This window comes from Trifolium pratense, linkage group LG1 (genome assembly GCF_020283565.1).
Source record: "Trifolium pratense cultivar HEN17-A07 linkage group LG1, ARS_RC_1.1, whole genome shotgun sequence".
NCBI classification, from domain to species: Eukaryota; Viridiplantae; Streptophyta; class Magnoliopsida; order Fabales; family Fabaceae; genus Trifolium; species Trifolium pratense.
The window spans coordinates 4,045,086-4,056,568 of NC_060059.1; the positions used below are offsets into that span (position 1 = coordinate 4,045,086).

The 11,483-nt window shown below is 34.0% G+C and overlaps 2 protein-coding genes across 3 annotated transcripts; one reads left to right on the plus strand and one right to left on the minus strand.

Annotated features, from left to right (window-relative positions):
- Positions 1-4,135, plus strand: LOC123881793 (DNA replication complex GINS protein SLD5). Of its 2 annotated transcripts, none has more exons than XM_045930538.1 (7): positions 1-290; positions 1,792-2,079; positions 2,348-2,470; positions 2,806-2,888; positions 2,999-3,108; positions 3,637-3,727; positions 3,809-4,135. In XM_045930538.1, the coding sequence occupies exons 2-7, from the start codon at positions 1,900-1,902 to the stop codon at positions 3,903-3,905; spliced, it is 684 nt and encodes a 227-aa protein (XP_045786494.1). In that variant the 5' UTR covers positions 1-290; positions 1,792-1,899; the 3' UTR covers positions 3,906-4,135. The 2 variants fall into 2 exon arrangements, with proteins under 2 accessions (XP_045786494.1, XP_045786500.1); XM_045930544.1 differs by having other exon boundaries at positions 36-290; positions 1,765-2,079.
- A 940-nt stretch (positions 4,136-5,075) lies between these two features.
- LOC123881810 (suppressor of mec-8 and unc-52 protein homolog 2) lies at positions 5,076-10,495 on the minus strand. Its single transcript, XM_045930554.1, has 11 exons — positions 10,289-10,495; positions 10,036-10,173; positions 9,722-9,771; positions 9,476-9,587; positions 9,300-9,348; positions 9,121-9,210; positions 8,232-8,300; positions 8,024-8,147; positions 7,321-7,670; positions 5,876-6,259; positions 5,076-5,609 (listed from the first exon to the last, which is right to left on the minus strand). Exons 1-11 carry the CDS (start codon positions 10,333-10,335, stop codon positions 5,334-5,336), a joined length of 1,689 nt encoding a protein of 562 aa, XP_045786510.1. The 5' UTR covers positions 10,336-10,495; the 3' UTR covers positions 5,076-5,333.
- Positions 10,496-11,483: the final 988 nt, after the last annotated feature.

The window sequence follows — 11,483 nt, forward strand, 5'->3', positions numbered from 1 at the left end:
TGCATGGCGCGTGAAATGAGTTGGGGGCGCGAAAATCAATTCTCAATTTTGCGATACAAAAACGAATAAAAAATACAAAAAAAAATTGCGATCCCTTCCCTCGCTCCTCCCTCTTTCTGTCTGCACCTTCTCCTTGCCCACCGCGCCGCGCCTCCGACCACCACCTACCACCGGCGACCTCGAATTTTCAATCTTCATCCCTTACCTCTGAACTAGTGAAGTGACCTTCCCCTCACTGTGAATATCTGATTCTGACAGAAAAGGGGAAAAAACGGAAAACAAAATTCAAGGTTAGTTTGCTAATTGCTCAGTTTTTCTTCGTTCCTAATTGCTAGTTTCTTCTTCTTCATTGTTAATTTGCTAATTTGTGATTTTACTTTCTAATTTCCATTTTTTGGTTACTGTGTTTATCTTTTAGATTAGACTTTGTTTGAATGAACGGCTTAATTATGAACTTATAGCATAACCGCTTATCATATAAGCTATTCAGGAGAGTTAGTTTATGAATTTGATGTTATTAATTAAAATAGTTTTTATTTTATTTAAGATGATGACTATTTTTTATGTTATTTACAATTTAAATTTAAATATAGGACGACTCTTTTTAAAAAATTTGCGCTTTTTATTAGAGGTCCATTTTTAATATAATATTAGAACAATGATACATCCCGCTTAATCTGGATGTATCAAAAAGAAGCACTCTTCGAGTGAGTGTTTACTCCTTGAGAAATTAGGGAGAAGAAAAAGAGAATTTGAGAGAGAAATAGAATCTTCTTATCATTCACATAACAAAAAGGGTTACAAGTACAGGTTATATAATGCAATGCAAGTGTAGCATAACAAACTTGTGTAATTTGCGGGAATGTGAAAACAAAGTAAAGATAAAATGAAGTAGCTTGTGTTCTTCACACTGATAATCCGTCATCCACAAAGGCTTCATGGTTTGTCTCTTCCCAAGTATTGGGCTATCTGACTCCTCATCACTATTGGATTCATCCATGACATGAATTGGGTTTTCACTTAAAGGGGGGTGTATCAAACAAGGCTCCAAATTGTTTGAGCCGGCCCTGAACTTGAACAATACTAGTCACAAATACACACTACCCGCGTCTTTAGGCGAATAATGACAGCCCATGTTTGATTTTGTAGGCTATCCATGCTAAAAGTTATTTCAACATACACAATCAATTAAGCTATCATTATTACTCGCAATTTCATACTACTCTTAGGGAACCATTCATTTAGTTTGCCTGGGGCACCAAAATTCTCAGGTTGACCCTATTTAGAAGAAAGTATGAGTTGTGTTTTATGGGTAGTACATTTTGTAGCACCTTTGATGACAATGATGACAGTGTTTATGGATCAGTATTGATCATGTTTAAGTCTACCAACTTATGTAGTTGAGTTTTATATTATGATTATCAATGTTTTAAATAGTAGTCATAGTAATTAACTATCGTGGTTGTGTCACGATCTTTAGTATTGCGTGCAGACAATTGTATGAAATACAGTCGATGCGGTTTCAGTCACAATCGAGATGCTGTTTCAGACTTCAGTGACATAAAAAATTATTATGTCGCTGTCCAGATTGTGGTTACGGACCTCTATTTAAGACCTATATTGTATTAAAAAAAAATTATTTAATTTTCACTAGTTAGACCGCTGTTGAACAACATACTGACACTGTTCATATTCCATCGCTTAATTTGATGAGGTTAGATCACAAGACACATTAAGACCTGTTCTATCCTTCACTCTCTTCAGGTGATCATGCTTTTGGCTTTTTGTTAGGTTGGAACCAATGCAGTGCAGCGTGTAGCAATGAGAAAGAATAACACTGCTGAGCAACAAAATTGAAAAATAACAGTAGCAGAACATTTTCATTGTAAATTCTGAGCAATGGCTTCAGGATCTGTGGAAGGAGAACAATCATCACTCGCTGATGATTATGATGCCTTGATTTCAACCACTGATGTTGAGCTTCTCAAGCGAGCTTGGCGTAATGAAAAGGCAGCACCTGAGATTCTTCGTTTTGAATCTGATTTGATCACCCGTGTCAGAGAACAGATTGAATTAATGGTAATGCTTCAAACACTCATTATCTGTAGTTTTTGAGAATTCTTCTGATAGCTTGTCAACTGAAATTAATTTCAGTTTTGGGTATGAAGACATGTATAGAAAATTCAAGCTTTTTTTTTAAAAAAAAAAAAATAGATATATTGAACTATGAAAAGAAACTAAAATGTCTTTTCGTCGGTTTTCTTTTGCTAGTTACCTTTCATTGCGGTTTTGGTGGTTTTTTACTGCTTACTTCAAATTTATTAAAGGTGTTTTTCTCCTTTTACAGGAAGAAACCGTGGAGGAGAAATTGACTGTTGGTACCGACCCTCTTTCAGTATCTCTGTATCAGATGGACTTAGATAGAACCTTATTTCTATTAAGATCATATCTTCGCATCCGCATCCTGAAGGTGACCAACCATAGGCTTTTAGTTTCTACACAAAGCAATAGGATTATATTAGGTGTTAGTTGTTAAGTTTAACTTTGTTCATTTGATAGCAGTGGCCCTACTAATCTTTAACTTGATTGAAATTCGACTTTTGGTATAGCCTCTATTTTGCGCGATAATATCTTTTACAGCCTTAGTTTCTACTTGTATCATAGGTTTTAAATAGAGTACACATTAATTGTTGTAATATTTGAATATCGATTAAGATGTGTATAGCATCTCTGCATTAGCTTGACCTATTTCTGTATTCACTAGATTGCATTTTGTTTAATTTTATTGCTTCATCTATATTGCAGATCGAAAAGTACATGTTCCACATCCGAAAAACTGAAGAACTTTGGAACAGGCTTTCTAAGGATGAGAAATTTTTCACTGAAAGGTAAGGCTATCCAATGTGTTTTAAAAAGAAAATTTTCTGATTAAAAACTTGTTTTTAAAGATAGCGAGGTATGCTTCTTGTGGTTTCTGAATCTAGTTTTCTGGTTGCAGGTGCACAGATGACCTAAAGAAACATCTGGAGGAGAGTGTTCTATCAAAACTGCCTGAAAATTATCAGTCTTATGAGAGGCAATCTGTAATCAGTGAAGAGGATGACATGGGTAATTTATCATTCTTAGTTGTCATTTTTTGTTATGTATTTCTTATGGACCTTTTTGTGTCTGTCTAGCACTCAAGGTATTCAAATTTGATTTGCCTGAAATCGGTCTGTTGAGAAAAAATTTCTTGTTAGCATTGTGGCCAGCAATATGAAAGATTTTGCAATGATTGGATTGAATGAATTAAAATCAAAGTCTGTGAATCATTTCTATGGTACTTCTTTTTAACATTTTATCAAATTAGATGATGCTAAATAATACAGATAACTACAGTAATTCTCTCTTTATTGGACAGAAGTCATGCTAGTTGGTAGTTTTGTTTAATTTCTTAGGTGCATCTTAGTTATTGTGGGTTCTTTTCCACGAAACACACAAGTAGAAGTTGGATCTGGTATGCCTTGAATCATGCTATGTATGTTTTTTTTTTTTTTTGTGATGTTATGTCCTTCAGACTAGGATGCTTCTGACAACCATCTACTCTTACTCTGACAACCATCTACTCTTACATTTTCTTTGTTTTACATGTTTCAGTTCCAGAACCACGACTAGACACATTTGTTTTGTGTAGAAGTAAAGAATATCTCACAGGCATTCAACTTGAAGATGGACCTGTTGATGACAGGCAATTCTCTTTTTCTTGCATGAATTTTATTACGATGCTTTTTAAAAAGATAGCAAGCAGTTTAATTTATTATTTTTGCAGGTCGAAGCTGTTTGAAATGGAGCCTGATGTCCTTTACTTTATATGTTACAAATCTATAAAGCCGCTCGTAGAGAGTGGCAAAATTGATCTACTATGACAAGTAAACAATTTGGATATTGGTGTTCATGAGAAGCCCTCTATTGCTGACAAATTTTTACCAAGACCAAAATTGTACTCTAGACAATGCCTTTTTCTTAATTCTGGTTTATGGAGCTGATTGAAAATGTCGCCGAGGTGGACACATGATGATTTATTTTGTAGATGTTTCCCTGGTTGAAGTATTTGTACTCACTGTTTGCCACTCTTATTTATGTTTTAAAAGATCTGTATCAATAGATGACCTCTTCATATTGTTTTTATGATGATTTATTTTAGGGTGTAACTGTTTGCTTTTCACCGAGAGAAAACCATGATTGCATTCGCAACAATTTTTTAACCAAGCTCAAGGGCGGCGTTGTTGAGCCCTAAACTTTGCCCTCACTTAAGCACACAAAGGATGTTGTACATGCTTTAATGCATTAGGCAAGTCCCTAACGCAACAATCATTGCTAGTGAGACCGTTATCCTTATGAGAAACCTGCATCTACATTGTATATTTAGTATTCCATGAAGAGACTCGGGCAAAAACTGGTGTGCTCGTGTTAGTTAACATTTAGGGTCGCCACTCTTGACTTGCATTGAGTTGTTCTCCACTCCCTCAACACGGTTATGGCTCGACTAAGCACTGGAAGGATTTATTCTGCTAATTTTGGTTCCGTCATGCTTTTGTTTGTTAATACTGTAGTTTTTGTTGCCGGTTGATAACTTGGGGTCAGTAATCCCCCACAAACTAGTCACCCAAGACTCCTTGATATATTGGCAAAAAATAGCAAATGTAATGTACATTGGAGGGAATTTTTGTTACATCTTTTAATTGTCTTGTAGTGATGATATTTGTTGTTTAGAATAGTGGCCTCTCTTCTTTAATGTTAAATACATTTTTTTATATTATTTTCTACTCTTTTTTTACGATATATATTTTCAAAGTATAAGACCCATATTATCATTTCTTGCATACTATTTTGGTAATATTTGTCATAGTATAACTGATTGTTTTTTTATAGAGGTAGCCTATTATGATTTATGAAACAATTCATGAATGAATGTAATGAGTGGGCAGATAAAAAATTCATGAGAAAAGGTTAAAGGAATTTAAAAAATAAAGTTTTTTTTTTGTGCAAAAATCCTTTGCTTTAATTCCTAAAAAAGGTTCCGAATTGCTTTTTTATTTCAATAATAACCATCATCCGAGTAGATTCCCTGCCATAAATCTATGTCCTCAGTTTACATGAACACTAGTAGAAGTTACACCCGGTTGATATTAATTAATTTCATTCTATGAACATAAGAAAACAGCCTAAACAATGTTTCTACAAAATGGAAAAAATAGAAAATATCAATACATCACCATCTTCGGATATAAATTGAATAAACATCTCATCTCATTATATAATGGTTAGTAACATTACAGTCTTGTGAATAGGACTCATACTCGAAGCTTCTTTCCAGGGGTAGGCTCATCATCATAATGGCCACCCTCGTCGTTCCCCTCCCTATCCGTCTTCTTTCTTGAAAGTATCTTGTTGATCTTGTGCAAATCATTGTTGAGCTTCTGGTCCTTGTTTTGCTTTCGGGTTTTCCGACCATCTTGCATCTTCACACCAAACTGGAATGCAGCTTTTGGCATTGCTTCTTTCTGCTCATTGTATGTGGCCCATTCCTCTTCGGTTTCAAAGTCCCATCTATGTAGTCGACCCTTTGCCTGTGAAATTCACATTTCAGTATTGGATCTCTCAACACATCATTTGGTTATAAGCAAGTTTATGTTTATCAAAATTATATTTTCTGAAATAGCTATTTTGAGATAAATGCAAGTATCAATGTATAATGGTCATTATGCATTTTTTTTTATTTATAATTTATATATATTCACCTGCTAAAACAATAACAAGATATATTGTACACCACTTCAACCAAATAAAATGAAATGAAATTAATTTCCTCGTGAGTGAAGCAAATGTTACTTACCCTTCCTCCCATATCCATTTTGGACAAGTCAGCTTCATCATCACTGTCCACTACCTCACGGTTATATTCTTGATACCCAGGGTAACATTCAGAGTAACTCTCTGAAATGAAGTTAGGATCTTTCTCACGTGCATCTTTCTCCCTCAGCTGTTGCAGTCTCTCATCATCTCGCTTAAACACCGATCCTAAACCTCGATCCTTCTCTTCTTGAGTCATAAAGCGTGGATCTTGTGGAATACTTAAATCTGCTTGGACATCATAAGCCTGCATATTTTGCTGAAGATATTGATCAGGGTAAGCCAATTGTTCAGCATACTGGTACTCCTGCCATTCCCCTTGGTAGCCACCAACCATGGCTTGTGTTTGCATTACGTCATATCCATTCTGAGATCGACAATGAAATGAAAGATAGGAATTCAAAATAATTCAAGCAGAATAAGCCTTGTGAAAGATGGAGAAGCACAAATAGTATATATACATAATATTTGAAGAATTCTCAACTTCATATAAAATCTGGCTTAATTTTTTTTTATGGAGCAGCTGTATTCATGTGGGAACAGACATAGTTGTATTCAATTTTGTCATTTGACGACGAATTTGTTTAGGGAGGATCAAAGAGGATTTACACTGCCTAAAGTAGTCTGTTCATCTACTTAAAAAAACAAGGTTGATGTATGAGACATGGAGACATACAAGCATATGGACACAGATATGTGGCCAAATTTTGAAACCAGGTCATTCATAAATGAGATAATTTACGAGGATGCTATAAACTGATGAACAGTAGATGGGTGAAGCTTTGAAGATGGGTTAATATTTTATGTTGGGAAAACCGTGCCATCAAGATGATTAGTTTCACAATACATAATAGGTGTGAGACTTATATATTTAAAAGATTTAGGGTTAGCAATTTAGCAAACCCAATGCAAGACCTGCACTAGATGAAATAGTAGTCGAAGAGAATGGTGATATTTATGAAGGGACCTCTGCTAAAGATAGTAAGTAACCTAATAAAGGTGGGGATGATAACACATGTGAAGTTCACAACAGTGACATTGGTGACAAAGAGAAGTGTAGGACTGGAGAATGGATATAAAAATGAGGGAGGTAGTCACACGAAAACAGGTTTTCAAAATAAAAAAAGAACTTGAGTGGTGACGACAATGCCTACAAAGAGGCCCTGTGGGTAAAGAAGAAAATGTGAAAAGTAAAATCTCAATGAGAACAAAATATCATAGTGTTCCAAATGCATGATAATGAACAAGAAGGTGCTGAAGATGATGAGAATGAAGAAACTGAAATTTAAGGGTATCCATATTAAGATGTTTGTTCCATCAGCATAGACAACGTGCATGTTATACTTATAACAGGAGTGGAGAAATTTTTCCAATAATGTTGCAAAATAGCCCAGCAATCCAAAATTAAAATACACAGCATCAACTTACCGTTTCTTGCCACCCTTGATCCATCATAGAAGGTGGGACAGGACCATAAACAGGTTCAGTGAAATACTGAGGTTTTTCTTTTGTTCTAGGAGATTCTTCCATGTCCTCAGAGACAGGACTCTCAGGAGCAGGTACCTCATAGTTAACACCTTCACCAACAAAAATGTCATCATCTTCTTCTCTAGCAACAGCTGGACCTTGATTCTCTCTTGGAATAATAGGATTTTTCTTCAAGGGAGGTGGAGGTGGAAGGATAGATTCTCTTTCTGCTTGATTCTTTGTTCCCACACCTTCAACCTTTGTCAGCTTATCCTCTTTGTCATATCCATTACCGACACCCAAAAACTTCCCTGGGTAATAAGAGAATGTAAGAAATTTATTGATCATTAATTCCTATTTTTTTAAAAGTATAATGCATAAGATGTTATCATACATTACTTCCCTCTGATTTCTTTAACATTGAAAAGAAAAAAGGGAGGAAAGTGTTCATCATTGACCTATGTCACTCAAACTAATCAAAAGCTTTTCACCCCACATCAAAAAAATATTTACCACAAACTATGATAGTGAAGAAAAAACCATTGTGATATTTTACATAAAATAACTATAATGCACCTAACAGTAACATGTTTTTGTGAATCAATATAACATGCATCTAGAAGATAATAACCATAATTTCCAAGTAATCTTCTCAGTACAATACCTTTAACATCTTTTTCCTTTTTCTTCTTCTTTAGGACCTTCCCAGAAGAACCAAGACGAAGGTATGACATTATTTTAGCAATTCGATCTAGAACAGATCCATCAACATTAACTGTAACCATTTCCTGTCCCAAACAAACGAAAAGTATATCAGGCAATGCAAATAGACAAGCAGTCAAGTGTAAAAGAGTAAATGCATGATCACAAACCTCGGGTACTGGACAATCAGCTTTACTACGGTGCAAGGTCGTTGGAATATCATGATGGTATCCACTCTCCTGCCAGATTAAACATAAGATATGTAAGAAAATTTCTTTCAGAGAATTTTTATAAAAAATAGAAAGATATAAAAAGATTAGATCCACCAGTCTATAAACATGAGTTTATACCCAGAACTTCACAAATGATCTTTCTTGTCATTATGTTGAATATTATAACATTAAGGTATCACTAAGATGGCAATGGGTAAGGCACTATAATACTCATATCCATAGCCACAGTTGGAAAATGTACCCGTACCTACACCCACATAGGTACCAACTTCAATATGGTACACATACCCCCGCTAGGTACCTAATTACTATAATAAGAAATCAATAAATAACAAATTATCATGAGAACTCAACTAAAACACCATTCAAAAGTCTCAAAAGGAGTGGTTCAGTGGTATAGGTTAGGACATCAAAGAAATATTATAAAGGAGGTCTAGGGCTCAATCCTAGCTGCTAACAAATCTCCCTCCCACTAACAAATTAACCACTAACAGTAAGTCCTTAAAAAAAACCATTCATATATCTTTATAATCAAATCACAACATTTTGAGTTGGCTCTGTCCATATAAACTATAGTCAAGATTCATTCCTTTGATTTCTCACATAATTAAGATTAGTTTCCTATACACATGATAATGCACAAAACAAAGAGCATTTTGAGAACAAATATAGATTGCAGATGACCTAATGTTTGTATCTTGGAGAACAAGTATACACACATACAAGTTGCTAGATTATACACGCCAATCTATGATAGTATAAGAGTACAGTCATCATATGTTCCTGTAAAACACCAGAAACTTGGCAGCTAAATGGAAATACTCACCATATTATAAATTAATGTCATTCGACCAGGGAGGAACATCTCATTTGTCTTGCTAATGGTCTGCGGCTTGACTATCCACTGATAAACTGACTGAAATAAAGATTAAAAGTATCAATACCAGCGGGTGATACTAATTCTCAAGTGAGCAGTTCTTATTCTATACAAATCTACAAAAGAACCTTAGCAGTTGCTGTACGAATTGACACTTGCTGGTCTTCCTTGGGTGCTCTGTCAGAAAAACACAACATAGCAATTTCTTTTACTAAAGTCAAATTTTAAAGGACAATAAAATGCTTTAATCAATAGCAGTACAACCACATAGTTACGACTACAGACAACTATAACTCAAAGTCACCTGGGTTTCCCGTCCCCATCATCCCCAGCATCAGGTTTCTTAATCTCACTTCTTACTTTATTCAGCAAAGCATAATCCAAACCTTTAACCAAATGTGTATGCTCCACATCACCTGAACAGGTATAATTAAAGCAAACAAGCTAAGTTATTAATATAATCCAAACCTTTGTACTAAATTATGTATGGCATAACAATAGCGGTATTGTCAGTCAATGTAGAACATAATAGTAAAAGTACAATACGAACCTCCAAGGTACTTGCTCTTCTCAATAGACAACTTGTGTGCATCAGATGACCTGTAAAAACATTATCAACATTAGACAATACAGGGTATATGCAACAAACACTTCTCATATTAGGCGTGTCCCACTATCAGACACACGTCACTGTCTGACACAGAAGTGAAACTGACACATACAAACATTGAATTATGTCATTTTATTTTTTTTCAAATTATTATCGGTGTAAACGTGTCAGAGTCGGTGTTTGTGCTTCATAGTGTGCAACAACCAAAAAGATGAGATGGTAAAAAACAAGGTGATGGAAATTGGAAAGCTTACGTAATATCAACGGTACCAGGAGGGGCAACAGCATGAAATCCAAGTTCAGTTTGTTCATAATCAGGATTTACATCTTCCCTACGTTCTTTAGCTCGATCTCTGTATTTTGGTAATTCTGGTTCTTCTGGTTTCTCTTCCCTGTACAACAACAAATTACACTATCATCATAAATAAAACAAACATGTAATGTAAAAATCACACAATTTTTTTTTCGCCAATCACCTGTATCATAAAATTGGATGATGAAACTTACTTGCGGCGAATTGGTTTCTCTTTATGATTTTTCTTGGATGCAGTCATATTGGAAACTGGATTGAAAGTACTGTTGTTCGTGCTACTATGGCGGAATGTTGAAATGTGCGATTGAATTTTTCAATTGAGATTGTTTCTGGTTTAGGGTTTTGCGAGGGAACGAACGATAGAAGAAGATAGGTAAATGAACTCCGATTATGGAGGATTGCAATTACGCAAATACCCTTCCTTTCATAATATTGTACAATGTTACACTTAGAAAGAAAAATAAAATAAAATAAAATAAAATAAACAAATTAAGAAATTATGTTTTTTTTGCACCGTATCTTTCTATTATAACCTAATTTAATCCACCAAATTTATTTTTTTTGCTCACATTTTATTTTTTCAATAAATTTAATATATTATGTAAAAAAAAAAATTAATATGTTATATACAAAAAACAAATTTAAAAAAAAATAGTTTTTCAAATTTATAGCATTAATTAGTTTATTGAAATGGTGTTATAATAAACAAAATATAACCTTAAATTATCAAAACAATAAATAATTTGAAACAATTTATTTTTTCTAAAACGACAAATAAAAAGAAACGGATGAAATAATATTTAGGCCGAATAAGTGAGGAAAAAACACGTTGGTAAGGTTTTATTTTGAGCTATAGGCTTATTATAATTTATTTTATTAGCTTATAGTTTATTTTTTAAACGTTATTTTAAGTAGTTTATGAGCTTATAGCTTATCTTTTTTCTTCCAATTTTATCTTTATCTTCTTACTTGAAAAAAATTAATATTTTTTTATGTTATTTCATACTCTTTTTTTAACTATATGTTTTTTTTAAAACCAAAGGTATCCTCCGCGCGCAACTGCGGAGATTAATCCCTTCGAAGTAACTGAGATTCATTTAAGGGGTTGACCTCTTTCAACAAATGTTTCTCCATACGCATCATCCTAAAATCGAACACAAGACCAAATAGTTAAGGAACTCAAGTATCTACCACTTATGCTACATAATATCTTAAAGTTTTTAACTATATGATATTTCATTCTTATAATTTTATATCAATATGATGTGTTTATTTTACAGACTCTTTTTTTGACAATCTTATTTTACACACTTAATATTTTGACTGTTTTACTATTATTCGATATGACTATGAGCTCTGAATTATCAGATCAACTATATTCTCATGAAA

Coding starts and splice junctions, on each gene's coding strand:
- LOC123881793 (XM_045930538.1), top strand. CDS start 1,900: ATGGCTTCAGGATCTGTGGAAGGAGAACAATCATCACTCGCTGATGAT. Junction 2,080..2,347: donor GAGAACAGATTGAATTAATG/GTAATGCTTCAA, acceptor CTCCTTTTACAG/GAAGAAACCGTGGAGGAGAA. Junction 3,728..3,808: donor GATGGACCTGTTGATGACAG/GCAATTCTCTTT, acceptor TTATTTTTGCAG/GTCGAAGCTGTTTGAAATGG.
- LOC123881810 (XM_045930554.1), bottom strand. CDS start 10,335: ATGACTGCATCCAAGAAAAATCATAAAGAGAAACCAATTCGCCGCAA. Junction 8,148..8,231: donor CTGATTGTCCAGTACCCGAG/GTTTGTGATCAT, acceptor TGTTTGGGACAG/GAAATGGTTACAGTTAATGT. Junction 6,260..7,320: donor ATCAAGGGTGGCAAGAAACG/GTAAGTTGATGC, acceptor TGTCGATCTCAG/AATGGATATGACGTAATGCA.